This window comes from Pieris napi, chromosome 14, assembly GCF_905475465.1.
Source record: "Pieris napi chromosome 14, ilPieNapi1.2, whole genome shotgun sequence".
Lineage (NCBI taxonomy): Eukaryota > Metazoa > Arthropoda > Insecta > Lepidoptera > Pieridae > Pieris > Pieris napi.
In genome coordinates this window covers 1,589,846-1,603,609 of record NC_062247.1, presented here as the reverse complement: position 1 = coordinate 1,603,609, position 13,764 = coordinate 1,589,846, and the positions used below count along the sequence as shown (strand labels likewise).

At 33.5% G+C, this 13,764-nt stretch overlaps 1 protein-coding gene across 1 annotated transcript; it reads left to right on the top strand.

Annotated features, from left to right (window-relative positions):
• The first annotated feature begins 2,144 nt into the window (after positions 1-2,144).
• On the top strand, positions 2,145-4,643 carry LOC125056201 (piggyBac transposable element-derived protein 3-like). The gene is made up of 2 exons (XM_047659205.1): positions 2,145-2,459; positions 2,597-4,643. The coding sequence occupies exon 2, from the start codon at positions 2,600-2,602 to the stop codon at positions 4,559-4,561; it is 1,962 nt and encodes a 653-aa protein (XP_047515161.1). The 5' UTR covers positions 2,145-2,459; positions 2,597-2,599; the 3' UTR covers positions 4,562-4,643.
• Positions 4,644-13,764: the final 9,121 nt, after the last annotated feature.

Genomic DNA, 13,764 nt, shown 5'->3' with positions numbered 1-13,764 from the left:
ATTTGAGAATGACTACTTTTTACATTTGTAGTTACAAATTTAACACATTTTGTCTTCTTTTCGTTTAACTTAAGATTATTTGTATTAAACCAGTGAACTACACTGGAGATGGCACTGTTTACGTTATCAAGTGATGGATTTTGTCGTTTCACTTTAAATAAAAGCGAAGTGTCATCAGCAAACAGTACTATCTCGTGAAGCTCCTTTACAAGAAATGGCAGGTCATTTATATAGACAAGGAATAAGAAGGGACCAAGTATGGAGCCCTGCGGTACTCCCATAGTAACAGAGGATCCCTGTGATATAGCTCCATTTACATTTACCTTTTGAATTCTATTTCTATTCTATTCTTATTCTATTCTATTTAACCCCTTTATTTATAAAAATTAAACCAGAGCTATTTTACCGTTTTAACTAAAGTACTCACCTGTCCCTTTCATCACAAGTGTAAACACAATTTGACAAAAAGAGACGGTAAATTTGTAATAAACATTGCTATCAGTGATGTAAGCATATCTTTAATCTATCGTAAAGCTTGGTAACCATTGCAAATAATGTTCAGTACGCTATCTACGAGTGTAAGATTGGCTAGAACAGTGTTCCTTAATGAATCGACTAATTAGCATGACTTTGCTCTTAGGATGCAAATCTCCAATTGAATTAAGTAATTTGTCTGATTGCGTGGAGTAAGTGGACAATTTAAATCTAGTATTGCATATTTGCTAGAGCAGTGTTGGCCTAGTGGCTTCCGCGTGAGACTTTCATACCTGATGTCGTAGGTTCGATCCCCGGCTGTGTACCAATGGACTTTCTTTCTATGGGTGCATTTAACATTCGCTCGGAGAGAGCAATTGTCGATCTACTTTGCACTGAATATTTTGAAAATAGAATAGACTGCATGGGCCCCTTCCAGAACAGGCATTGTGTTGGCTGTATCTGCCAGGAAGGTTAGATCTCGGTAGAATTGTATTTTTATGGAGCACACTAACTAGAAACACATTAAGAAAAAGCAACCAATGATTTAAATACTTTTTCTTATTATTATTATCATCAAATTATATATCAATTTCGATCATGTTTACCAACGCTGTGTCAGCATTGTTCGAAGAATGTTTATGTAGCGATTAAGCAATCCATTGTATTGACATTTTTATTTGGTCACCTGTTATTATTTTGAATTTTATTTTTAGTATAACTAACGTTAGTAGTTTGATTTGCTATTTTAAAAGAGTACCAAGAGTTTTCTACGCCGGCTTTTTCTCTCGGCCTACACCCTCTGTCTTCTTTGCCGATAAGTAGGGATTAATAATTTAATGACATGGAATAAATGATACCGGTATCTTATGTTCCATAATATACATATTTTATTTTTATTTTATAGTAACATACTGTCCAACGCCTAGATTAATTTAATTATGTCGAAGGCTTTTTGTATATTTACATATATTATGAATTTATGACCTATAAAGAGCTATTAGCCTATTGACTAGGTGATAGATTTGCAACCGTTTTTACAACAAACCCCCAAGAGAAATTAGAGAATTATCACTAAATAAATTCAAATTCTCTCGCTAAACGTAAAGTAATCTTTTTATAAAAAAATAAAGCTTGTTATAAATTTGACGAATATTTAAATGATGTAGGAGCAATGGTGTTAGTGTCAGTCATCAGTGACTTCATAGTCATTATTATTATTAAAAGTAATTTATCATTACTTTGATATTTATTATTCATTATTATTATCGACCATTGAATAGTCGTTGATTTATAGATCTAGAAACATTGACAAATTGAATAAACCGTTCGCATTACGGTTTTGAACTAATTTGACTTTGATGTTATTAAATTATATTGACAATGGCAGCTGATACCAGCGCCATTTCTCCGACATATATTTATATAATCAATAAATAAAGTTCTAGTCAGGCGTATAGCGTGTTAGCTTTGCATAAAATATGAGAATAAAAACACTATTCAAAGTCATATACGGAAAAAGGCATCATTAATAGATCCAAAGGCTATATTTCCTAAAGCAGTGAGAATATTTACATATTAACGGTCTTTTGGAGGAGAAAAATAAATAGTAACTAGAAGTAGAATAGATTATATTATATGGTCGGCTACGACATTGATTTAACAATTTTTATTTTAACCCTACACTGCATTCAGTCCCTTATGTGGGACAACCAATAAAATTGATATTTTTTCTGATTTGAACCAAGTAGCGACATCTTTGATTACGCAAAGAAAGTGACAACAATCAATGGCACCCATTTAGTACATTCGTTGAAACTAGATGGCACTACTACATCGCTCAGACAGTCATTCAATTGAAAATTTTGAATGTTAGCCGCGCGCCGTGCTTATTCAATTTGAAAATTTAATAAATAATAGTTGTTTACGGAATACAGCAGTGGATAAATTGTTTTTATGTTGAAATATCTGTGAACTAAACAAATGTAAGTATTTTTATTTTATTTGGCTGTGTTTTGGTACTAAATCTTCACGATTACTGTATGTACCCGATGTGTCACTTCATGCAGCTATGGTCCAATTTTAGGTATGTTTACTAATGGTGTGATGTTTTTTTTTTTAGATAATGGCGAAGAAAACCTTATCCAACGCTCAAATCGAATATTATTTGACAATACCATTAGGCAGTGAAGATGAACAAGACTCCTCAGGTGCTGAAAGTGACGATGACATTGCCGTTATTCGATCTACCGTCAACGAACTTGGTGAAACGTTTGTCGATACGGATGACGAAGAGCAATTTGTTTCACCGAACAGGTATGGATCCGCTGCACCATTATCCTATGGTGGTGATATGCAGCAGCATATATCAAATCCTAGTGGTTCCATTCCTGCTGTTCCAAGTACATCTAGATCAACTGCTTCACGAACACGTCAATCAACAGTTGTATCTTCCGGGTCTACTGCACCAAAAGACGCTGCTCCTGCACCTGCTGCATCCGTCGCCAGAAAAAAGCGAAATATCATCTGGAAAAAAAAATCTTTCCATCCAACAAACCGTGAGTTTTGTGGGCAAACCGATCTAGAGCCACCGGTTACTGAACTTGAAACTCCATTGCAATATTTCTTGTACTTCTTTGATGATTATATTCTAAGCCATATCGTAGAAGAAATGCATAAGTTTAGTGTACAAAAAAACCCAGCAAAGCCTTTTTTTACAAGCGTTACAGAGCTGAAGAAGTACATAGGTGTCTGTCTGCTAATGGGCATTGCCCCACTGCCGCATACTCGAATGTACTGGGAATCTGAATTAGGTTTGCCATTGATAAGAAATACCATGTCAGTAAACCAGTTTGAAAAAATTCGGCAATATCTACACTTCAATGACAATACCACTCAGCCACCAGCAGGTACTGCAGGACACGATCGTCTCCATAAAATCAGACCTTTATTAGAAACCCTAAAAAAAAAATGTCAAGCTATACCCAAACGAGAAGCACTGTCAGTGGATGAGCAGATGTGCGCTACTAAGGCCTCTAACATGCTGCGCCAATATCTACCTAATAAGCCTCATAAATGGGGGTATAAACTGTTGGTGCTGTGTGATGATCGAGGATTTGCGTATGACTTCGAAATATACTCTGGGATGGAGAATAACCCAGATCTGAGGCTTCCTAATGAGCCTGATTTAGGCGCAAGTGCCAACATTGTTATCCGGCTTGCAAGGTGTATTCCCAGGGATAAAAATTACAAGTTATTCTTTGATAACTATTACACATGCCCTGAATTGATTACGTATCTTGCTAATGAAGGAATATATTCAATGGGAACCGTGAACAAAGGACGACTAGGAAAATCTATACAAATACCATCATTGAAAGATCTAAAAAGTAGCAAGAAGGAAAGAGGATATTCAGAGGAATGGGTAGGCAATGTAAATGGCACAGATATTGTCACAGTAATGTGGTTTGACAATAAACCAGTGGTGTTGTCTTCATCTTTTGTTGGAAAAGAGCCTACTCAAAAAGTAAGGAGGTTTTGTAAAAAACAAAAGAAATATATAGATATTGACTGCCCTCAAATTGTACGCAACTACAATAAGCATATGGGTGGAGTCGACTTGCTCGACTCATTCCTGGGAAAGTACAAAATAAAGATGAGGACAAAGAAGTGGTATTTGAGACTGTTTTACCATTTCCTCGACATAGCCACCATAAATAGTTGGTTGCTATATAGAAGAGTTGGGGAAATGCGACAAATAGCTACGCCGCTGAAGTTGAAAGACTTCAAGTTTGAAGTGGCAAAGAGCCTCTGTATGTGTGGTTCATCAATGAATAAAAGAAAAGGCCGGCCGTCGTCTGCAAGTAATGATCTGATAACGACAAAAAGAATGAGAGCCAATGTAGCGATTCTTCCTACTCGTGACGTCAGGTGTGATGGAGTCGAGCACTTTCCTATGTGGGGACAGAAGCGCCAGCGATGCAAGAATCCAGGCTGCAAAGGAAAGTCGTTTGTTGTGTGCGAAAAATGCAGAGTCGAACTTTGTTTGAACAAGGACAAAAACTGCTTCCGTCTGTTTCACCTCTAGGTAGATTAGCAAATTTAGGTAGGTAATTGCATATTGTGCCACATATGGAACTAAATAAAAAAAACATATTTCTCTGTTACTATTACTTTTTTTTTATTTTACCTGTACTTCCCGTGTTCTAGACCACAAATATGATCTGGTAAGATTTTTTTTCTTTAAAAAAAAAAAATCATGCAGTGTAGGGTTAAGATAATATATTTATATTACAACCAAGCACGTGTAGGAAAAAGGCTACACTATGAAGGTAATGTTCTAAATAAATATTTTTCGAAAATTCGATAAAACCTCCCTCGGTAAGAGACACTTTATCAAAAGCTTGATTTAAGTCCCTTTCTCAGTTTGTAGCATTAAAATCAGTCAACAGATCTTAGTGCTATTTGTGAACTGTACTTCTCTTTATAATTAACGTATATGTAAGTGTAATTATGTGTTAGACGAATTCAAGGATTTGTAGGATCAGTAGATATCTGTCCGATTTCTACAACTAGGGTTTTTAAGGCAGTTTTTGCCGCGTTCCACCACTATGTGGAACCAGCTGCCCACTAAAGTATTTCCGAACCAATTCGACTTGCGAGCACTCTGGCAATGTAAGTGTATATGGGCAGTGGTATCACTTAACATTATGTGAGCATCCTGCCCATTTGCCCTCAGATATATTTAAAAAAAAATCCTCAAATTATATAATTTTTGTCACCCATCTGTTGTTTTAATATACATCCTAATGTACTCTCAGAACGCTAAATGGATACATTTTAATCCATCTCTTGAAATTCAAAGCGATGTTTCTTGAAAAATTTGACTAACAAGTTTTCTAGTTTTGACTTTCCTTGTAATGAAAATACCAGATTTTAAACGATATGATTTCTAGGTAAACGCTGCAGGTTTAGATGTTAACTGATGCAGATCCAGACAATTACATTATAACGATCACCAAACAGGAATCTCAAACTTGTTTGACATTTATTTTCACACGTATTCCTCATGCTTAAATGCTGTCCGTGAATAACTGTCAGACCTTGTAGTACCAAATAAGAACATCGAAAGACCTCAAAGTCAATATTTTTTTTTTTATTGGCTATTCACACCAATTGACCTAGTCCCATGCTAAGCTGGTGAAGCTTGTGTTATGGGTACTAGGCAACGGATATACATACATATTATAGATAGATAGACATATACATACATATTTAAACACCCAAGACCTAAGCACAACACCAAATGCTCATCACAACGATGTTTGTCTCAGCCGGGGATCGAACCCGGGACCCATGGATTCGCAGTCAGGGGTACTAACCACTAGACCAATGAGCCGTCAAATTAAAATACTTTCTACACATTACTTTATTTGACTCAAAAACATTACATTTTATACTTACATTTAAAAGATTGTAAACACTAGGCTACGAATCGTTGAGATACAATTTTCATTGTGGTTAACCTTATACATAATATACTTCTATGAGGACTAGCATTTAAACTAGGCCTAGCCTGTATCTTAAACGCTAACATTGTATCAACCTTTAAATCTAATCATAGGTAAATAAATTACAAGTATAATCAAGTTTTTGTAATGATGAACTGAATATAAAGCCATCGTGTCGTCATTTATATATTTATAAAAGCCTACACACTGATACATTGGTAGAAGAAAAATAAAATAAAATACAATATATTATATTATATAATATAATAATAAAAAAAAATTTAAAAGGTGAGTTGATTCACATCTATAAACCTATCTTCAATAAATATGTATCCTATTATATTCGTAATAAAATATAAAACAACGGCAATTTAAGATATTTTATAAAGAAATAAAATATTTTCATTTTATTTACTTTTTTCTAAACTGTTTTAAACATGTACCACGGAATAATTGTTTTCTAGTTACCCACAACACAGGGCCTCCTTAGTGTCCCCACTAGCGATATATGAATTATGTCAACCCTTTGGTCATAAATAAAGTTTTTATTATTTCTTTTTTGGACAAATGTAGTCTCTGGACCTATCCGAATTTCCCTCCAACTAGAATACGTATCTATTTATGATTTTATCTGGCTATATGATTTTTCTTAAAAAAATTGTATTGTATACGGCAAAACAATTTATATTTCAATACGTCTAACTGCGAGCAACTGAATTTCAGTAAATCGTTCATTTTCAAACATCGTATGACTCAATTCTAATCTATATAAAAGTTAATTACTATTTTAACATCCTTAATGAAACAGACACGGCTTCAAAATGGCGTCACGAATCGTTCAAAATCGTACCAATTTTGTGTTTCGTGTCGAAACGCAGTCACTATAAAATGTAGCGTAAAAGATTGTCTACGGTCGTTGCACTTGGCCGACGAATTTATTTTTCTTATTTATGAAATATTCCGTTTTAAGCAGTTTCGTTATGGCGCGTGGGTTCAATGAAGACTATTCGTTAATCATTTGAAGCCCAAAATACGTATAATTATACAAATGATGTTCTAACGTTAATACTGTACCTAAGTTTGCCGCCAACTTTAGACCAAATTAAAATTAATAAGGCTGCAGTCTGGGTGCATTCACTGAAATATTGAACAGACTTTTGTATATCTATCAAATAGCGTCCCCTAGAAAAGCCCGTTCAATACTCATGAAAGACATTCAATTCGGTGACCTGCCCTGCGATTCTGTAACTCACTTTTCGAACTCACACAGCGGTTTTCGCATCGGCGGTCGCTCTCAAATCAGTCGTGAAGCAGTCATTTTATGATTTAGCTTCTGAAAAGATGGGAGCTTGTAGTTTATTGTTTATCGAAAACCGCTGCGTGAGTTCGAAAAGTGAGTTACAGAATCGCAGGACTGCTGTCTGCCTGTTCCTAGCGATGTCTGTTGGTTTCTTAATCGCTAATCACCTAGGGTTCATAAAGTATAACAAAAGATGGCGCGTGATAGTAATTCAACAGGATATTGAGTCCTGTCAAATTCATGTGAATTTGATTTCATGTGAAATTGACACGAACGGTCTTTTCGTTTGATAGTTTTCATTTTAAATGTTTATAAATATCAAAATTTATAACCTGTGTCAATTTCTATTGCACGGTATATTTACTTAATTCAAATATCATTAATATTATTTTGTACTTTATTGTATATCAATTAGAGGATTAAAGAATATTTTATAACAGAGGTCGGTTGAGTGTCAACAAAAGGAACTCGGTTGGTTGAGTTTTATTAATTACTTGCCGAGAGCTTCCCACGCCCCGTGAACTCAATGTCTAAAAAACATATTAAACTTAAGTTAAATACTTATCAGGTATTTAGTAATTATACGTGCATTTAAAAGGTTTCGATTAAGTTATAAAATACAGTAAAGCATATGTTGCATCCATAAATTATTCTAAACTTCTCTTTACAAGAAAGAGTACTTAAATTTAAAACTTTATAAACGGTTTCAAGCGCGATTTATAAAATTATTTAATTCGAGTTGTTATATTTAAATACGACTTTTTCACTTAGTTGTCAGAACAGTCTTTGCACTTATCACAAGCCCAATCTTTTAATTGGCGACTTTCATCAAACATTTATCAGGTTTTAAAACGCTGCGATTGTCAAAATTAAGTTACGTCCCGGCTCCATAACATTTCATTTTATTGAGTTATTTTATCATTAATTATAATAAAACCTTTTTCTGTAAATGGTTGATGTCACTGGATATAAATAATTTTTATAAGTTAACTCAAATCCTGAGAAAACGTATCAACATAGACCGTTTAATATAGACTCGCCTTACGGGCATAATCACCGCTATATCGAAAATAATAAAATTTATATTTATTGAAAAACATTTGACTTAAAAATAACAAAATGTGTAAAACTGAGCCACAAAACGAATTCTTAATAGTAATTTTTTTGTTTTAATTCGAGATTATCTATAGATTTAAGGACAGAGCACAGGATTTTAACTCTCGATTGATTCATTAAATATAGTTTACTGTTCTACAAATAAACAAAATTCGCGCTTCTCGAAATTGTCAAAGTAGTCAAAATTAAAACATCCGCGGACCCTTACGTGAACCTATTAAACAATCAAAATGTGATATAAGTTTAATGTTTGTTACATGAATATTACTTTGTTTATTCTACGGACATGATTTATTATGTAATGCATGTCTGGGACAATTATGTATGGTAGAGAATGCGCTCGAAATATGTATGAGTTAATTCAGTGACCTAGGAAGTATTTATATCGAAGTATTTATAACCAGTTAAGTGTATTGGTATGGAGAAAGGTTTTTTTTAGATTTCTGTATCTGTATTCATGATCATTTGTGAACCTAATAGGCAAGTATCATCCTTTTGTGCCTGACACACGTCGTCGACTTTTTGGGTCTAAGGCAAGCCTGTTGACGATGTTTTCCTTCACCGTTCGAGCAAATGTTTAATGCGCACATAGATAGTCCATTGGTGCACAACCGGGGATCGAACTTACGAATGAGAGTTGCTACCTGAAGCCACTAGAGTCTAGACCAACACTGCTTGGTATAATTAAATCATAAAGTCATATATATATGTTAACTCATATATATATGTTAACTCATAAAGAATTCTAAGTACGAATGTAAGGTAAATAAACTTGGTGTTACCATTACACTTCCGTTGGAAGCTGGATGAGCGAGAAAGCCAATTATTTTGTATAAAGGATTTCCGTCAACGGTATCCGAGATTATATTGATCAGAAAAACTGGTTTTACATCCAGGATGGTATTATGAGTTAAAATACTTTTTAACGACCTTAAATGACATTGAACTGTACATTACTCATGTTTAGTTATATTTAAGGAAAGTCGCAATACATAACTTGCATGTTATTGTGTTGTATTTATTTGTATAAAAAAACGTATTAAATTCTTATTTTCACTGTTGATTTGTATTCTTTATTTTATTTAAACTTAATTTAAATAGTTGTAATAGTATTTATATTTTTAAGTACATTGTATTGATGTTTTACATTTAGGTTTGTTACTACGCGTATTTATTTATATCTTAATACTAATACAATACAAAACTTTAATATTAAAAATAAACTAATAACATAATATAAACAAAACAAGAAAACATAAAACCTAAATCTTTTAATAACTAATTATAAATATATTATGCAATTCATGAGAATTCAGTGTGAATGTGTGAGTAAATATAAGTAAGTACATATAAAGTACATATTAAGGTCCATTCAGAACTAACATTGAAAGAGAGAAACATAATCTAATAGATAATGATAAGACACAGTAAATTGGTTGCTATCAACATTATTGTTATATTATAATATTCCTGTTCACTTACATAGAAATATTAAACTTAATGCTAATAATAGTATGAAAATTGCCTTTTCATTTCAAGTTTATTAATGCAACGCGTATAAAAAGTGAAAATGATTATATTAGTATATTTATAAAAGTAAAATGAGTATATTTTTAGTAAAATAAGAAAGTATTCATTACAAAAGTATTAATTTACTACAACAATAGAAAAAAAATCAGTGGCGCTACAACATCTTTAGGTCTTGGCCTCAGATTTCTGAATCTGTTTCATGATTAAATCTAATAGTAGGTGATCAGCCTCCAGTGCCTGACACACGCGGTCGACTTTTTGGTTCTAAGACATGTCGGTTTCTTCACGATGTTTTCCTTCACCGCTCGAGCAAATGTTAAATGCGCACATAGAAAGAAAGTCCATTGGTGCACAGCCGGGGATCGAACCTACCTCAGGTATGAGAGTGGCACGCCGAAGCCACTAGGCCAACACTACTTACTACCACTACCACAATAGCCTAAGGGCAAAATACCCCAGAAATGTAAATACATTTCTTAAAGTAAAAGTATTGGCATTCATTTTAAAAGACTAAAGTAAAAGATCATGACCAAAGACAAATTAGATGAGAAAAATGTCGAGAATCTTCGATTAAAATATCTCAAATCCGGAAGACTATGGATTCCACAACACTTGTCTCTGGACGGAATACCAAGCATCCGTTCCGCACCTCGCTCGACCAAAAAACTGGAATGCCATTTACTAGATCCCCGAGTGAACAATTGTTGTATAGGGCTGGTAATGTTCAATAAATATAACATGGAACTTACATATATGGCATCATGAAGCTTGTAAATAAAAATATATCAATGGCGGTACAACCTTTTTAGGTTCTCATATTTCTGTATCATGATCATGATCATTTGTATATCTATAGGCAAGTAGGTTGTCAGTCTCCAGTGCCTGACACACGCCGTCGACTCTTTGGGTGTAAGGCAAGCCGGTTCCCTCACGATGTTTTCCTGCACCGTTCAAGCGAATGATAAATGCGCAAAGACAGAAAGTCCATTGATGCACAGCTGGGGATCGAACCTACGACCTAAGGGATGAGAGTTTTAATATAGCTCAGTACACAAACATTTTTTTTGAAGAAACAAAAGAACATAAAATTATTAGGAGTTATAAACAAGTTTACTTAAGAATAATTATAATATTTTAGGTAATTTAATTATTTCATTGAAATAATGGCCTTACGAATATCCAGTTCTGTATAAAAAAGTGCGTGCGTACAAAGTACACATGTCAGAAGTGAAACTTCTTTGGCTAACTAATTTTTAAGTCTTTTTCATATTTATACAAATCTAAAACTTTAGATTTCCGAGACTTAGAGGAAGGGAAAAAGGAAGATATGTTAGGAATTTAATGAATGTCGTTGTCATTAAAATATTAAGTGTCGAAAATTAGTACAAATTATAAATTTTATTCTTCGATAATAAAAACACGTGGCATTTTAAATTACAATTCATCATTTGAGATTTCAGTAAATTATTTTGCATAAAATATAAAATACTAATATTTCATAAATTCTCTTTACGAAATTTTAATTCTCCCTTTAATTCGCCCTTCTCACTCTCTCACAATCGGTCTCAACTCTCCCATCTTCGTGACGTTCCGTAAAAAATTTACCCTCGTGCGCAGAGTTTCACTTCAAAAAAGTTATCCTTTTCCTACCTACTACTTATTCCTTTTTATAAACTATATCAGTTATGACACTGTCTAATAATAATATGAATTTATGAAAGAAGGCAGCCCTAAGAAAAATATTGGCCTAACCAATCACCTTTGGAATCTGTCGACGCCTGCGATGAAGAGATTCCTCTGATAAACCTATTTTAATGCCAATAGCTTGCTGCCGATCGCGCTAATAACGGTGGCAATTACTTTGACGTATAGCGTTCTAGACATAGCTTTTATACATCTGGTATATTTATTTATAACTATAACATATTTATTATATACTAGTAGACTCGGCCAAGCGTTGCTGTGGCTAAGATTTTTCTTATAGTAGTAAACTATTCAAGAGAAACGGCAGGAGAACACCAATCCACCATGCTTTTTTGGTGGTTATGCCATTAAATTGTAGCTTATGTGAAACGTTGGTATTTATTTTGATAAGGATCAATACCTAGGTAGGAATAAAGAGCCTTTTCTAGCGGTGGTATTTTAATAAAAAAAAATAATAAAAAGGCGCTTACTGTGACGTAACTATAAAAGATAGAGACATGCTGCCGTGACATTTTTTATAGATAGTGATGTGTCCTGAAAAATTGTAATACATCACTTTGTTCTATCATTAATAGTTTTCGCAGCGCACGCGATTGAATAATAGATAGATTATTCAAGTTTTAGTAAGCATCCCTAATTTTTTTGATATTTTTGATAAAACAAAACATAGCCTATGTCACTCGGGAATAGTGTAGCTTGCCAACGGTGAAAGAATTTTTGAAGTCGGTCCAGTAGTTTCGGAGCCTATTCATTTCAAACAAACAAAAAATCAAATCTTTCCTCTTTATAATATTAGTATAGATAACAACTTGACAATGCGATAGTTGTGTAACTTAATTATAACAAACACATTAGAAAAATGGAAGCACAGATATAGCGAAGATGAAACTGCAAAAACTAAGTTATTCCTTCCAAATGTTGTTTCGGCCTTTTCAATAAATAAACATATTAAACCAACGGGTTTGATTACACAGATGTTGACAGGTCACAGTAGATTCTTGTCGTATCTTCAGAGTTGGACAAAATGCTGCCAGTGCTTGTAGCAATACAGCTGCAGAGATGGTGTTACATGTCCTGACTGAGTGTTCAATCACCAATGTATGGCTACGACAGGTATAACACTGTTATGGGAATGAAAGTAACAGAGAGGAAGTTGGAAGAAATAATATTGAACAAATATCTTTCTAAAATTTGCTGTTAATATTATACAAAAAGTTGTTAAAAGAAATAAGTACTACTTAATCATCCTACTTAGCAACGCTATTTACTTAAGTTAAACTTATACATATGTTATTCTGGCGACAATATAGTCGGGCATATAACAAAAATATAACGCTCTAGCTAGGTCTGGATATATGTACATTGTTACTCCCCCCCCTCACACTTTGAAATCAATTTTCCTTTAGTTTTTATAATTTATGATTCATGTAATTTTTGACAAGCACAAAAATTGGCCGCACAGCATATTATATGACAAATACATATTTAAGTTGACGCCTGATTTTCTATTTATGAAAGTTATTATTATTACTATGTAGGTTAAGAATAGTGTAAATACTTTTTAAATATGTGAAATAAATAATATTACAACTGACAAAAAACTGTATAACGAAACTTGCTAAATTAAATCTAAATATATTTTACCGATTTAAGTTCGCGACCGTTGAAGTGTTGCTTTTCAAAATATTGCCTGAATAGAAACCTAGGTTTTTGCCTACACAGGAACAATTGAGGTGAATGAACCCTTGACAGCGCATCGACTTCGGATCGAATCGATTGATAGGATCGCTAGTCTTGATTCGGAGCGAATTGGAATAGTCTTATTTCGGTTAAATTTAAAAGGCTCTATGTATACATTGTATTATTTATTTATAGTATGTCAAAATACCATACCAGGCTGTTTATCCACACATATAGGTCCTGGTTTAGATTACCAGCGAAATAATAACTGTTTCAGGTAGCCAGATAAATCGTTTACTTGCCACGAGTTATAGGATTTCTAATTTACACTGTAACGAAATTTTAAAAAATATTGGCGTGAATTGAGATCCTGGATAATAGCCAGTATATTAACGAGAAATATTACGTAAATTGACGCAAAATTAATGTAAATATTAAATTTAAAGACGC

What these genes read in the sequence shown, in the direction of transcription:
- LOC125056201 (XM_047659205.1), top strand. Translation starts at nt 2,600, where the DNA reads ATGGCGAAGAAAACCTTATCCAACGCTCAAATCGAATATTATTTGACA.